Below are 16,488 nucleotides of genomic sequence, written 5' to 3' on the forward strand. Positions count from 1 at the left end.
AGACTGAACAGGTAAATCCAGGTGAAAGCTATGATCCCTTGATTGATGTCACTTGTTAAATCCACTTCAAAATCATTGTAGATGAAGGGGAGGAGACAGGTTAAAGAAGGATTTTTAAGCCTTGAGACAATTGAGACATGGATTGTGTGTGCCCCATTCAGAGGGTGAATGGTCAAGACTAATGTAAGTGCCTTTGAACAGGGTATGGTAGTAGGTGCCATGCACACCGGTTTGTGTCAAGAACTGCAACGCTGCTGGGTTTTTCACGCTCAGCAGTTTCCCGTGTGTATCAAGAATGGTCCACCACCCAAAGGGCATCCAGCCAACTTGACACAACTGTGGGAAGCATTGGAGTCAACATGGGCCAGCATCCCTGTGGAACGCTCAACACCTTGTAGAGTCCATGCCCTGACGAATAGAGGCTGTTCTGAGGGCAAAAGGGTGCAACTCAATATTAGAAGAGATCTCAGTGAGTTTGAAAGAGCATTCTCAAAGGAACATAGAGGGTTTAAAGGGTGTGTGTGTATATATATATATATATATATACACATATACACACACACACACCTTATCCATGATTTCTTTACTGAAATTCATATTCAATGTCTTCTGTATGCAGCGCAGGTTCCCAGTCTAAGGTGGTAGACCTCCAAATGTTACAGGTGATTATACCAATCACATGGTGAGAGTGATCGTACCTGTGCGCTGGCAGTAATGTCTTCCCTGGCTTGTTTGGTCATGCTCCCTAGAGCATCGGTTTGGTGTTTCTCACAGGGGTCCAGCAGCCCAGGACCGTCTAAGAGAAGAAAGAGGAAGACAAAATCAGTCAAGTGTGTTTTTCTCTCTCTCTCTCTCTCATTATTTAGATTGTTCCACTCACTGCTTACATACCACCACTCTGAACAACTTACTTCATGTTCAGAGCTATGTATACCGCTGACAAAGCACACTGTACAGTGCAAACTGCAAGTTTCCCCTTTCTTTTAACCGCTTGGACCCTGAATGACCAGTGGGAAGCGCTAGAGAACAAAGGTGCTCTAGGTGGGTAAAAAACCAAGCTACAGTACATTTTCTTACATTTGTAATTTAGCAGACGCTCTTATCCAGAGCGACTTACAGTAGTGAGTGCATACATTTTCGTACTGGTCACCCGTGTGGATCGAACCCACAACCCTGGCGTTGCAAACACCATGCTCTACCAACTGAGCCACACGGGACCAATTTGATGTGGGGTGATCCCACCCTACCTAACTAATAGATGTGGGGTGATCCCACCCTGCCTAACTAATACTAGCTGATACTAACTAATACTACAACTCCCTCACCTGGCAGTAGGATGCCTGTAGCGATACATTCCAGGACCCTACGCATGGCTTCCCCTGGGCCGAGGGGCCCCGTGGCACTGCTGATGGCCTTCTCTACCAGCAGCTCCATAGCCTGAACACAGGGAAAGGACACACACACATCACGTAAGACAATTCACACAACGGAAAACGTCAATTATCATCAATGAGCTTCATTAGAAAAGCTGAACACTGAGACAGAACATCCTCACCCAGGATGGCATCTTGCCCCAGGTTGGCACTCGCTGGCAGAGATCCCGTAACACTCTAATAATGATCACACAGGACTGAAGACCATTGGCACGAGCCTGTAGATACCACACACACACACACACACGTTACAGTAGTGTTAAACAGACAGGCTAGCCTGGAATACTTTGGAGTTAGCCTGAGTCCCAGATCGGTTTGTACCGTCTTGCCAACTCCATCGCTGTCATCGTCACGATCCGGGATTCTGGCTACTTTGAAGTGAGCCATTGTACATATTGTCTTTACCTGGAACCACTTGGCGTGTCTCAGAGCAGCTAGGTACTCCAGGCACTTCTTCTGGTTCAAAACATCAGCAGGGTCCTTCTCAGGCACCCCTAGAGTAGGAGAGAAAGGACACACTGGCTCATTGATTACTGATCGATCACTCATATGACTGTCCAGCAGAGCCACCTACAGTACTGTTTCACATAGTTTGATGGGTTATGGCCCGGTAATAACAACAGAGAGATAATGAAATATTTTAAGTATTTGCATTGGATGTGTTTAACAAAAGATGACAAACAGGATAATTCAACAAAATGATTACTGTACGTCAGTCTTACCACGAATCGTTTCCATGGTAAGACAATGTGCCTATATTGCGTTGAAGTTGGGAACTGAAGGAATTCTGATTTGGGACTTGATGTTCTTAATGCATCCATTGCCATGTCATACTATTTATCAATAGACAGACATATTGAACTGAATAGACATATGGAATGCCAAATGGTAACTTCTTAGTCATTTAGAGCGGTGGCGAAATGTAATTTCACAAGATAAGCTACAGTAAGCAGTACCATGGGGCTTTCCATACTTTCATGTTCCTAGAGACTGTTGTGGCAAGCGTGGTAGACGTTAGCTCAGGGGTGGGCAAACTACAGCCAGCGAACCGGCCAGCGAGCCCATTCAATCCAGCCCGCGGGAGGTTTGAGTAAAACATTAAGTGTGTGTGTGTGTGTGTGTGTGTGGGGGGGGTGCTTATTGAGCATCTAAAACTAGATAGAAAGTATGTAGAAATTATAATGGACCTATACGTTTTCAAATAACTGCCCTTTTTCTGGCCCGCATATTGCTTTTGACAAACAAATCGGTCCGGAAAAAAATCTGCGTGGCCCTCCACTGAATTTTGAAATCCCGATGTGGCCCTTGAGCAAAAAATATTGCCCACCCCTGCGTTCGCCTCTGTTACAGGGGGATATACATGTACATACTGTATGTTGTTTAGGTCTGCTGATACAGGCAGACACACTGATCAACAAACCCAAACACAACTTAAGCAATGGGAAATATAATTTGTTTTCCAAGTAGGGTATATACAGTAATAGAAAAAGGTGAAATCAGCTCAAATTAGGTGAGGGAGTGTTTTACATCTCACAATGGTTCTAAGGTGTGCTGCAATGCAACAGGGGTTGAATGGCATCGCAGCCTAATCAATTCACCAATCTAGTCCCAACTTCAATAGAGACCATTGTGTGGGGATAGAATTACACTCCAACACCTTGTCAATCAATACTTTGATAATGCCGTTTCAGTTTGCAGGCATGAGAGATGGAAGTGTGGGCAGGTCATGGGACCTTGTGAAATCCCTTAGCAACTATTGACCAATTACATGATGACAGAATTAGACATGGAGATCAATGGTAACAAAATAATGTAATTACTTAATTTCAGAAAAAAGTGATAATAGAGGCACCCTTATCCCTGGGCATCATCTTCACATAGTTCAGTACTTCCATTGTTGTCATGGTTTCACAGGGCCTATCTGGGCATGTTCAGAGAAACATACACACAAACCTTAATGGCATAGAAAGGTCGGAGAGCCCTGCTTTAGATTTCCATATCGGACAAAGGAAAGTGAAAAACGGGACTACTGGTACTGGAAATAATGGATAAATTAAAACAAGAGACAGAAACGAATGGTGAGTCAATTCATTTCATATCATCAGGGGCCGGGATGGGAAAAACAAAAGTATTATTCTACGATATCTACCACATTTGGATGAAATAGTCAATATGTGCTTGGTTAAAATGTCCCATTTTTTCTTTTTTTGTTGAGCTTGAGGTTTGGGGGACATACAGTGCATTTATTGGACTGAAAGCTTGGCTTCTCTAACCTTTCTCAGCCGCTTTGTCTCCTGCCTTTTCCTCCTTCTCAGGGGCAGGGTCCTCCCTCATCAGCGGCGAGGTTAGAGAGATGGTGACCTGCATTTTTGGCTCCTTGCTCGAAAAAATCACGATGTTGGCTTCCTCAGGGTGAGACATCACCTCATACTGATCTTCAGAAAATGGCTGCCGGTTAAAAGGACACTGGATTACTCACTACAGAGGAGGGGAGGGGGTTATCTTTATGGACTGGGAGGGGGGATTAGTTTGATAGGGCACTGGATTAATGTATTTTTCCCCAGATAATCAAATTATTTCTCAATAGTTCCATTTAGCTTTTAAAAGGGCCAATTTAGATAACCTTGTGCAAATGGACAAATGTAGATTATATTTTTGACAGTAATTGTCAATAAATGGGCACAAATGCTTTTCCCCCCCCAATGGCTTTATGTAACCTTAGGGGAGTACATTTTAACTATAGCCCCACTCTCTCTGTAGGGTTCAGGTGTCATAACTCATAACCAGGCAGTGGCACTAAAGATCAGTCAAATGCACTCCTAATGAAACACTTATTGTACCAGAACTTCAGGAGGGAGGAAGGAAATGCAACACTCACACACCATGGTTTAATCTACACGTTTATTTGGTATAAGACCTAGGTTCAAATAGTATTTGTTTTCTTTCAAATACTTTGAACGTTTAATGAACCTGCTTGGAGTGCCAGATGTGCAGAATTTGCACTTGTGAAAATTCAGCAAGGGTTTTATTTTTTGTACTATTCCATTGTTTCCATTGTGCCAGACAAGCTCATTGCTCAATCAAGCGCAGCCAAAGAATTTGAAAGAAAACAAGTACTTTTTTAACCCAAATCCGTTTGGTATAGGTCCTCTCCTTGACTGTTCGTCTTGAATAGCCTTGATGTCCATCTGTATCCACTCTCCTTTAATCATTAATGATTGTGTGATCTTACAATAAGTTCCTCCTCCATTCTTGGTGCAGATTTATTTTACTTTAGCCCTGATGACAACCTCATGACATGAAGTAAAGAGTTGTGGTTTGTCATTAAATTATCAGATTTCCTCTTTTGACCAAATAGCGATGTGACACTGCCTAACAAATATGATGGGGGAAAAGTTGCTTATAATGGTTGATGTGATTAATATTTCTGGTGTGTAATCCAACTGCATGTAGAAAATCCCACCTCCATCTCATAAACAAGTGGATCCTAAAAGACAGTGATTCCACTAAAGGAAAGCTGACAGTGGTCTTACCGCCATTTCTTTGGGTAGCTGCTCAGCGATGTCCTTCAGCAGAGAGAGGGTGGGCTTCTTGGCAGCCAGCAGAATGAGCTCCACGTTCCTATCCCCATGGAGCAGCAGGCCCTTGGCCAGGATGCCCACCCTCATCACCCCCTTCAGCATACGGGCTGCCTGGTTGTCCGGTCTATACACCAGGGATCAGAGGACCAGCAGGGATAAGTAAAGAAAAAGCTACAGATCAGGCTACATGCCCATGGCCCACACCACGAGGGATCAGCGTTACGGAACATTCAAATATACATGTTTTGTATAGAACATTGTGTGTGGAAGTGAGAGTATGAATGATGTAGAACATTGTGTGTGGAAGTGAGAGTATTGATGATGTAGAACATTGTGTGTGGAAGTGAGAGTATGAATGATGTAGAACATTGTGTGTGGAAGTGAGAGTATGAATGATGTAAAACATTGTGTGTGGAAGTGAGAGTATGAATGATGTAGAACATTGTGTGTGGAAGTGAGAGTATGAATGATGTAGAACATTGTGTGTGGAAGTGAGAGTATGAATGATGTAGAACATTGTGTGTGGAAGTGAGAGTATGAATGATGTAAAACATTGTGTGTGGAAGTGAGAGTATGAATGATGTAGAACATTGTGTGTGGAAGTGAGAGTATGAATGATGTAGAACATTGTGTGTGGAAGTGAGAGTATTGATGATGTAGAACATTGTGTGTGGAAGTGAGAGTATTGATGATGTAGAACATTGTGTGTGGAAGTGAGAGTATGAATGATGTAGAACATTGTGTGTGGAAGTGAGAGTATGAATGATGTAGAACATTGTGTGTGGAAGTGAGAGTATGAATGATGTAGAACATTGTGTGTGGAAGTGAGAGTATGAATGATGTAGAACATTGTGTGTGGAAGTGAGAGTATGAATGATGTAGAACATTGTGTGTGGAAGTGAGAGTATGAATGATGTAGAACATTGTGTGTGGAAGTGAGAGTATGAATGATGTAGAACATTGTGTGTGGAAGTGAGAGTGTGAATGATGTAGAACATTGTGTGTGGAAGTGAGAGTATGAATGATGTAGAACATTGTGTGTGGAAGTGAGAGTGTGAATGATGTAGAACACTAGTACAGACCCATACAGCTCTTACACTTTCTCTCCAGCATCAGCTTCTGTCACAGCCTCTGTCACAGCCTCTGTCACAGCCTCTGTCACAGCCTCTGTCACAGCAGCGGGAGGCTCTTTCTCCAGCAGGGAGTCAGACACCAGTTTGAGGGCTCTCTCAGTGTGGGAGACGATCCTTTGCACCGCCTGCAGCTCCTCCTCCACAGGGTAGATGGTGGAGTGTTTGGCCATGATGTGGCGGTCGTCTGGGGAGTCCGGCCGACGCATAGGCTGCTAAGGGGAGAAGAGCTCAATAAAACCAAGTTCCCTCTTAAAACTAGCCACTTCTGGAAACAAACTGAAAAGCTAAAACACCAGTTTTTCCTCTAGTGGTCAAGTTCATGTAAATCAAGCAATGATTGATTGATTGAATCATTGATTCTCACCAGTAGGGGGGGCACTGGCATGCCGGGCCGGCTCATGAGCGGAGGGGGGGCCATTCTGTGTCTCTGCTCCCCCCAGTACAACTGCTCCTCCTCCATCCTCCTCCAGTACATGTCCTCCTCATAGCGGCTGGCAGAGGACACAAATACAGCACAGGATTATTAAATATTCAGACTGGGTAATTTTTCTGCTGAGGTACCTGTCTGTCAGGTGAAAATGCTGATCAGGAGCTATAAGGAAACGTCTTTGAGACTTTTGGAAAGCCGTTTGCAAGATTCTGCAGGGGGAAATCAAGAGAACTTCTTCAACGAAAAGATCATGATCAATAGAAAGCAAATTACGGACTCCTCTTTCAGACTATTTCAAATCTCCCATTCCTCTCAACATTCTTTGAAAAAGCTGTTGCGCAGCAACTCACTGCCTTCCTGAAGACAAATATGAAACGCTTCAGTCTGGTTTTAGACGCCATTATAGTACTGAGACTGCACTCGTGAAGGTGGTAAATTACATTTTAATGGTGTCAGACCAAGGCTCTGCATCTGTCCTCGTGCTCCTAGACCTTAGTGCTGCTTTTGACACCATCGATCACCACATTCTTTTGGAGAGATTGGAAACCCTAATTATTCTACACAGACAAGTTCTTGCCTGGTTTAGATCTTATCTGTCGGAAAGATATCAGTTAGTCTCTGTGGATGGTTGTCCTCTGACAAATCAATTGTACGTTTCGGTGTTCCTCAAGGTTCCGTTTTAGGACCACTATTGTTTTCACTATATATTCTCCCTCTTGGTGATGTCATTCGGAAACACATGTCAACTTTCACTGCTATGCGGACGACACACAGCTGTACATTTCGATGAAACATGGTGAAGCCCCAAAATTGTCTACCCTGGAAGCCTGTGTTTCAGACATAAGGAAGTGGACGGCGGAAAATGTTTTACTTTTAAACTCGGACAAAACAGAGGTGCTAGTTCTAGGTCCCAAGAAACAAAGAGATCTTCTGTTGGATCTAACAATTAATCTTGATGGTTGTACAGTCGTCTCAAATAAAACTGTGAAGGACCTCGGCGTTACTCTGGACCCTGATCTCTCTTTTGAAGAACATATCAAGAATATTTAAAGGACAGCTTTTATCCATCTTCGCAAAAATCTTAAACATTGTCCAAAAATGATGCAGAAAAGCTAATCCATGCTTTTGTCACTTCTAGATTAGACTACTGCAATGATCTACTCTCCAGCTACCCAGATAAAGCACTAAATAAAGTTCAGTTAGTTCTAAACACTGCTGCTAGAATCTTGACTAGAACCAAAACATTTGATCATATTCCTCCAGTGCTAGTCTCTCTACACTGGCTTCCTGTTAAGGCTAGGGCTGAGTTCAAGGGTTTACTGCTAACCTACAAAGCATTACATGGGCTTGCTCCTACCCATCTCTCCGATTTGGTCCTGCCGTACATACCTACACTTACGCTCACAAGACGCAGGCCTCCTTATTGTCCCTAGAATGTCTAAGCAAACAGCTGGAGGCAGGGCTTTCTCCTATAGAGCTCCATTTTTATGGAACGGTCTGCCTATCCATGTGAGAGACGCCGACTCGGTCTCGACCTTTAAGTCTTTACTGAAGACTCATCTCTTCAGTAGGTCCTACTGTAGTCTGGCCCAGGGGTGCGAAGGTGAATGGCAAGGCACTGGAGCGACGAACCGCCCTTGCCGTCTCTGCCTGGCCGGCTCCCCTGCCTCTGACCCTATTATGAGGGCTGAGTTAATGGCTTACTAGTGCTCTTCCATGCCGTCCCTAGGAGGGGTGCGTCACTTGAGTGGTTTGAGTCACTGACGTGATCTTCCTGTCCGGGTTTGCGCCCCCTCAGGCTCGTGTGGTGGAGGAGATCTTCATGGGCTATACTCAGCCTTGTCTCAGGGTAGTAAGTTGGTGGTCTGTTGATATCCCTCTAGTGGTGTGGGGGCTGTGCTTTGGCAAAGTGGGTGGGGTTATATCCTGCCTGGTTGGCCCTGTCCAGGGGTAGCGTCGGACGGGGCCACAGTGTCCTCCAACCCCCCGTCTCAGCCTCCAGTACCTATGCTGCAATAGTCTATGTACCGGAGGGCTAGGGTCAGTCTGGTATATCTGGTGTAATTCTCCTGTCTTATCTGATGTCCTGTGTGAATTTAAGTATGTTCCCTCTAATTCTCTCTCCCTCCCTCCCCTCCGGGAGGACCTGAGCCCTAGGACCATGCCTCAGAACTAACTGGCCTGATGACTCCTGGCTGTCCCCAGTCCACCTGGTCGTGCTGCTGCTCCAGTTTCAACTGTTCTGCCTGCGGCTATGGAACCCTGACCTGTTGACCGGACATGCTAACTTGTCCCGGACCTGCTGTTTTCGACTCCCTCTCTACCGCACCTGCTGTCTCAACCTCTGAATGCTCGGCTATGAAAAGCTAAAACTCACTTTTACTCCTGAGGTACTGACCTGTTGCACCCTCTACAACCACTGTGATTATTATTTGACCCTGCTGGTCATCTATGAACGTTTGAACATCTTGAAGAACAATCTCGTCTTAATGGCCATGTACTCTTATAATCTCCACCCGGAACAGCCACCCCTCAGAGCCAGGTTCCTCTCTACGTTTCTTCCTAGGTTCCTGCCTTTCTAAGGAGTTTTTCCCTAGCCACCGTGCTTCTACATCTGCATTGCTTACTGTTTGGGGTTTTAGGCTGGGTTTCTGTATAGCACTTTGTGACATCTGCTGACGTAAAAAGGGCTTTATAAATACATTTGATTTGAGTTCTCATCACTTGAGATGTTGCAGGCATTCTATTAATGTATTAGGAGGAAAGGTAATGAAAATGGGAACAGGCATAATAAGATCAATATATCTCTATTAATGAGGAAGGCAGGGGAATCCCCTTGTGGTTGAACCACAGTGTGACAGCGTGGGCTGCAAAACTACATGGGGAGTTTACCCAGCACCCACCAGCGGGGTTCCCCTGCTCTGCCTTCCGCTGACATCATCAGCACGAAAAATAGGAAGAATGACCCTAAGCACTGCTCAAACCTTAACCCCAAATTGATGAGGCTAGGATTTGGGGAGGGTAAGATTGATCCTAGATCTGTGCCTAAGCAAGGGCTCTGACCTCATCTCTGTGTGCCAGCTGCTGTCTGGCTCTGACCTCATCTCCAAGTGCCAGCGCTGCTCATCATCGCGCTGTCTCTTCAGCACAGCCTTCTGTTTCTGTTTCCTCAGTTTGCCCTCCTGCAGCTTCCTGGCCCGGTTACTGGGCTTGATCTCCACCGGCAGCTCTGGGTTCACCTTCTTCTACAGGAGGGGAAGGAAGGGATAGTAACAATGTCAAGAGCTGTCATTCATACATTCACACACATATCACACACCCAGTGAGTGAGTAGCAGGCTCTCGAACTGAGAGGTAGGCCTATAGCTATCATGCAAATAAATCATCATATGATGTGTCAAGGTATACATAATTCAACGGATGACCAAATGACAAAGGGGCTACAGGTCATGTCAAGCAATGTCTACATCCTGCCTAAACAAAGTCTGCCATCTAGTGGCGCTAGTTTAGCAGTGACTTGACATAACGCTTGTACAACAGGTCACAGGGTTCAAGGCCTATGTTATAGTCAATTAATTTCGCCAATACAATAAGTGCATTGTAGTACATAGCTGCTAGCTCTAGAAACATCTTGCAAAAAGATGGCGCTATACGATGCATTTTCTTACCTTGTACTGCAGCCGGTGCCTGCGCCCCTTCAAGTGCATGTCTTTAGCGTTGGGGTCATTGAAACTGCATTCACAGAGTTTACAGTGGAAGCGAATCACCTTCCCATCATCATTACGCACCTGAGGATAAAAAAATAACTTGCATTACAACATACCATAACCTTAGTATCTTTAACAACATGGTTAGTGAATCAATGAAATAAATTAGAAATAAATGAACTCCTACCTCCTCCACATAGTCATGTCCCACAGGCTGGACGTCCCCCTGCCTCCCCACTCCATCTCCGTCCTCATCGTCACTCGTGGTCTCACTCTTAGACGCTGTTGCTGACTGCTTGGCCTCATTCACCTTGGCTACTTGAGGGGTTGCCGGCTTGTTGGCTGTCAAGAGAAAGGCAAAATATTAGTATGGAGCAATTTAGCATTGTAGTTTGAGTCCAAAATGACTGCTTAAGTTAAACATTGGTTTAATCTGTCAGCACAGATATCATAATTCCAACTAATAAACACTTGTTCCTTGGAAGACTTACCAAGGATGGTTATTTTGGGTGTGACTGGCTTCTTCACAGGTGCTGGGGCCTTTACTGCGTTTACAACCACCGGTTTGGGTAGCGCTACAGGGGCAGTTGCTGTAACAACGATAGGGGTTGTCTTCCCAGCTGTCGACGTTGAGATAATTGGAGCATTGTTCACTAAAACAGGCTCAGTTGAAGGTATAGGTTTGCCTAGTTTGGTGTGGAGCTTCACCACCTACACAGGGTTAAGAGGAAGATAAATAAAACTAGGGCATGGACGATACCAGTATTGCAATATTTTTTCCATGGCAAAAATGAAAACACGAAGGAGACCAAACTCTTTGATCCTTTAAAAACCTGCTGTATGTAAAATATTGTGCTATAGCTTGGAAAATAAATACATGTGACTCTGGATGACAACATAATGATGTTTGTTTCCAACATTAGGGCGGTTCTCCTAAAGAAGTTAATCCACTTAGTGTTTTGTTTCCTTGCCACGTGACTAACGAGTACCACAATACTGGTATCGTTCCGGCCCTAAATAAAACATCATAATACATTGCGAGGTGGGATCCTAGGACTCCCTGGAAAACAGTGGCAACTGTTACGGAGTGGCCTATACTGGCTAAATAAAATAAAATTAACAATGAAATGGATGTCACATAAATACCAGATTAAAAGTGTTCCACTAAAGATACACCAACATGTGTGACTATCCCAGAGCTGATCTAGACAAATTAGCTAGCTAAACAGTGCATCAGTTAGCTAGCTAAACAGTGCATCAGTTAGCTAGCTAAACAGTGCATCAGTTAGCTAGCTAAACAGTGCATCAGTTAGCTAGCTAAACAGTGCATCAATTAGCTAGCTAAACAGTGCATCAATTAGCTAGCTAGTTGCCTGATGTTACTCCTGTCAGTGCAGCTGCGCTGACCTTCTGGTGCTTGGCCCCTCGGATATGGGCGGCGTACGCGTCTACGCCAGTGCAGGCAATGTCACATAGTTCACAGCGTAGCTGGGTCTGAATCCCCCGGGGCCCGTTGCTCCCCCCCGCGCTGCCAGACTTCAGAGCTGCCTCCTTCTTCTTGTGCTTCTGGCCCTCGAGGTGCTCCCTGTATGTCTGCAGAGAAAACAATTTAACAACAGTTAATTCAACATACCTACAAAATCAAACCTTCAACAAAATTAAAAAAATTAAACACTGTCCATCCTGTGTTGCTACAGTACGTCTAATCTTAGGCACATTACATGTTTAACTGTTGTATGTTACAATATTGTACATTCATTTGACTCTAAAGTAGTTATGTCCGTTGCCAACAAATAATCTGTCCTTCTCATAACGCATCACCCACAAAGCACCACTACCTGCGGGCCAGCACAGCTGATCTTGCAGATGTCACAGTAGTGCAACTGGGGCTGCTTGGGCGGCCCTTTCGGCTTCTGAAGCTTGTTCTGGTGGAACATGGGCTTCTTGTAGGCGTTGACCGTGGGAGCGGTCACCATGTTGCTGCCTGCGTTGCTCCAGGAGGAGCTGGTGAGCTGCTTGGGAGGCGGCTGCATGGGCGGCTGGGACTGCTGGGGGGGCGGCTGGGGCTGAGGAGGAGGCAGCTGAGCAGGCTGGTAGTAGGAGGGGGTGGAAGTGTAGCCACTCGAATCATAAGTAGAGTAGCTGACGCCTGAGGAGGTGAAAAATGGAGAGTTGAGACGGAGCAGAAGGGGGGGGGGGGGGGGGGGGGGGGTCACACTAAGAACATACGCTGTGACAAATATGCAAGCTGTGCTTGCTTGAATTTCACAAAGGTTGATCCTTGGCTGTGTGAGGATAAGCTCTCGTTCTTACCCGAGTAGGAGGTGGCAGCTGTGGAGTTGAAGGAGGAGCAGGGGGTGTAAGACGAGATGGGAGGCTGCTGTACACTGGTGGACACTGGGTAGACGTTGTAGCTAGTGGACACTGAGCTGGCGGGGGCCAGAGGCTTTAAAGCTGAGACCTGCCTCTGTGGTGGTGGCGGCTGGCTGTACACTGTGCTGACTGGACTGTAGCCACTCTTCACGCCTATAAGGAAGGGAAGGACACCATCACAGTGTTGTTTAACAGGCTCCAGTTCAACGATATTCAATATACTGGCTTTTGCAGTATATCAGCAGCCAAGTTCTTTTGCACAGTAGTGTGTTTAAATGAATAGTGTATAACACAGTAAAAAACAAAACAATGTACTGTCAGACAAGAGAGAACATTTCAACATTATGACTGTTTATGTGTGATTATGCGTGGGAATAAGGTTGGCAATGACTCACCTGTCTGGTAGTAAGCTTCTGTTGGTGTCCTCTGGGCTGGAGCTATACTCGTCTGGTAGTACTGCTTAGTCTCATAACTAGTGGCTGCAGGCGGACGTCCGTAACTGTAGTTATCCTGAAAGGTTGTTTTACAAAATAAACATGCATGGCAGAAAAGTGTAACTAGTATGCAAAACAGATTCATGTGACTTCAACGATCTAAAACTCTCCCCAGGTACTTGCATTTATATACAATAGCTCAGTGGTCACCAACCTTTTCTGAGTCAAGATCACGTTCAGTCAAAAAGCAAGCAGAGATCTACCAAGATTTTTTTTTAAACATGACTTTATCGTTGGCTTTTCTACAGAAAATGTTGGTGATCGACAAGGAATGCCTTGATGCTCGACCAGTCGATCGTGATCGACCACTGCAATAGCTAATAGATAAAACACGACGACAGCATGCAATGGGAAGATAAGGAATGGAATTGGGACTTACCGTTTCGGTGTATACCGGTAGCTGGTATGTCTGTGGGGTGGTGGTGGGTTGGGGCGTGGGGTCCGGCTGCCGGTAGCCATAGTCTGGGGGGGCAGGGTGGTTCTGGTAGGCCACGGGCCTGGCTGGTTGTGCAGGGGCATAGGAGGCGGTCACTGCATGGGCCACGGCAGGGGCCGGCTGTACATTGTAGCTGGCTGTCGTGGGGTGGGCGTAGGCCGGTGGAGGCTGAACGCTGTGGGGACAGAGACAAGATGGAGGGAAGAATAAGGCACAATGGAAACAGAGGATGCTCTGTCAATACCAAGTGAAGCATTGATGTTTATCAAGGGCAGCTCTAAATGTTAAGTCTGTAGCCTGAGTACTGTACAATTAGGCTATTTCCTGTATTCAACATTGCTACATCGTTGCCTCGCCAAGCACTGTTGCCTAACAATTTAGCTTTAAACTTGTAGAAGAGTTATAGCTGACATCTTCAATCAAAACATAACATTCACAAAAGCATGATCTGCTGCTAGTCGTCTCGACTACTTTCTTATGTCATTCTCGCTGGCACTAAAAGTTAAAGAGGACAGAATGCTGTCGGACCATCAAATAATTGGCATACACGTTACTCTTACAGAATTTCCACGTGGGCGAGGATATTGGAAATGTAATCAAAGCCTACTGGATGACAACTTATTTTTAAACAAAGACAGAATAATTTATAACTGACTTTTTCCTACATTACATAGGTACAGCAGATCCCTTTATTGTATGGGACACTTTCAAAATGTGATTTTAGAGGCCATGCAATTCAATACTCATCTTTAAAACAAAAACTATTTAGGTCAAAATTAACTCTGCAAAAAAAGAAAATGTCCCTTTTTCAGGACCCTGTCTTTCAAAGATAATTTGTAAAAATCCAAATAACTTCACAGATCTTCATTGTAAAGGGTTTAAACACTGTTTCCCATGCTTGTTCAATGAACCATAAACAATTAATGAACATGCACCTGTGGAACAGTCGTTAAGAAACTAACAACTTACAGACGGTAGGCAATTAAGGTCACAGTTATGAAAACTTAGGACACTAAAGAGGCCTTTCTACTGACTCTGAAAAACACCAAAAGAAAGATGCCCAGGGTCCCTGCTCATCTGCGTGAACGTGCCTTAGGCATGCTGCAAGGAGGCATGAGGACTGCAGATGTGGCCAGAGCAATAAATTGCAATGTCCGTACTGTGAGACGCCTAAGACAGAGCTACAGGGAGACAGGACGGACAGCTGATCGTCCTCGCAGTGGCAGACCACGTGTAACAACACCTGCACAGGATCGGTACATCTGAACATCACACCTGCGGGACAGGTACAGGATGGCAACAATAACTGCCCGAGTTACACCAGGAACGCACAAACCCTCCATCAGTGCTCAGACTGTCCGCCATAGGCTGAGAGAGGCTGGACTGAGGGCTTGTAGGCCTGTTGTAAGGCAGGTCCTTACCAGACATCACCAGCAACAATATCGCCTATTGGCACAAATCCACCGTCACTGGACCAGACAGGACTGGCAAAAAGTGCTCTTCACTGACAAGTTGCGGTTTTGTCTCACCAGGGGGAGTGATGGTCGGATTCGCGTTTATCGTCGAAGGAATGAGCGTTACATCGAGCCCTGTACTCTGGAGCGGGATCAATTTGGAGGTGGAGGGTCCGTCATACCATCATCGGACTGAGCTTGTTGTCATTGCAGGCAATCTCAACACTGTGCGTTAAAGGGAAGACATCCTCCTCCCTCATGTAGTACCCTTCCTGCAGGCTCATCCTGACATGACCCTCCAGCATGACAATGCCACCAGCCATACTGCTCGTTCTGTGCGTGATTTCCTGCAAGACAGGAATGTCAGTGTTCTGCCATGGCCAGCGAAGAGCCCAGATCTCAATCCCATTGAGCACGCCTGGGACCTGTTGGATCGGAGGGTGAGGGCTAGGGCCTTTCCCCCCAGAAATGTCAGGGAACTTGCAGGTGCCTTGGTGGAAGAGTGGGGTAACATCTCACAGCAAGAACTGGTAAATCTGGTGCAGTCCATGAGGAGGAGATGCACTGTAGTACTTAATGCAGCTGGTGGCCACACCAGATACTGACTGTTACTTGATCCCCCCTTTGTTCAGGGACACAATATTCAATTTCTGTTAGTCACTGTCTGTGGAACTTGTTCAGTTTATGTCTCAGTTGTTGAATCTTGTTATGTTCATACAAATATTTACACATGTTACGTTTGCTGAAGATAAACGCAGTTGACAGTTAGCAAAAAAAGAAACGTCCTCTGAGTTTAGTTCATATTAACAAAGGAACTAACAGTACAGGTAGATACCAATAAAAACTGTACCAGATGCACAGAATAAGTTAGAGGAAAAACAAAAAGTACTGGAGGAATTTATTTAAGAAAGATCAAGTGTAATATATTATTTAAAAAATTAAGTGAACTGGATGGAATATGGCGGAAAAAATACACCAAATTATAGAAATGCTACCAAAAAGAATTTACAAAAACTTGTTACAAATGACAGTCATCCACAATTCACCAAAAAATATTTTGAAAGAGGAAGCAAAGTACTTTAAGCATATGTTTTCATTTCAGTCTCCTCCATCTCCACTAACTGAAGTTAATTCTAAGGATTTTTTTTTCTATTAATAGTGTAAAATTAACAGTTGTACAGAAAGACTCTTGAAGGCCAAATTACAGAGGAGGAACTTCTTGATGCAATCAAAGCCTATAAGTCTGGGAAAACTCCAGGGCTGGATGGCATACGAGTTGAGGTACTGTATATCAAACCTTTTTCGATGTACTCAGAGGTACATTATTAACATGTTTTAACAACTCCTATAAAAATGGTAGACTATCAGATACTCAGCAAGAAGGTCTGATTTCACAATTACTGAAACAGGATCCAGGTGGTAAATATAAAGATCCAGTCCACCTAAAA

At 44.9% G+C, this 16,488-nt stretch overlaps 1 protein-coding gene across 2 annotated transcripts in view; it reads right to left on the bottom strand.

Moving 5' to 3' along the window:
* Nucleotides 1–16,488, bottom strand: part of LOC311136956 (zinc finger RNA-binding protein-like) — a 28,256-nt gene that overhangs the window by 3,050 nt on the left and 8,718 nt on the right. Inside the window, exons 2-18 of one of the 2 annotated variants that reach the window (XM_084171290.1) lie at nt 13,530–13,761; nt 13,052–13,166; nt 12,597–12,809; nt 12,122–12,432; nt 11,691–11,876; nt 10,775–10,994; nt 10,471–10,625; nt 10,245–10,364; nt 9,641–9,822; nt 6,512–6,638; nt 6,112–6,356; nt 4,967–5,138; nt 3,707–3,881; nt 1,839–1,927; nt 1,556–1,651; nt 1,326–1,437; nt 699–796 (exon numbers count right to left, since the gene is read on the bottom strand). In XM_084171290.1, the coding sequence (XP_084027416.1) occupies nt 699–796; nt 1,326–1,437; nt 1,556–1,651; nt 1,839–1,927; nt 3,707–3,881; nt 4,967–5,138; nt 6,112–6,356; nt 6,512–6,638; nt 9,641–9,822; nt 10,245–10,364; nt 10,471–10,625; nt 10,775–10,994; nt 11,691–11,876; nt 12,122–12,432; nt 12,597–12,809; nt 13,052–13,166; nt 13,530–13,761 (2,848 nt within the window). Of the gene's footprint in view, nt 1–698; nt 797–1,325; nt 1,438–1,555; nt 1,652–1,838; nt 1,928–3,706; nt 3,882–4,966; nt 5,139–6,111; nt 6,360–6,511; nt 6,639–9,640; nt 9,823–10,244; nt 10,365–10,470; nt 10,626–10,774; nt 10,995–11,690; nt 11,877–12,121; nt 12,433–12,596; nt 12,810–13,051; nt 13,167–13,529; nt 13,762–16,488 lie in introns of both variants that reach the window. The other variant, XM_084171289.1, reaches the window with a different exon arrangement.

The sequence above is a fragment of the Coregonus lavaretus genome (assembly GCF_964263955.1).
Source record: "Coregonus lavaretus genome assembly, chromosome: 11".
Classification (NCBI taxonomy): Eukaryota; Metazoa; Chordata; class Actinopteri; order Salmoniformes; family Salmonidae; genus Coregonus; species Coregonus lavaretus.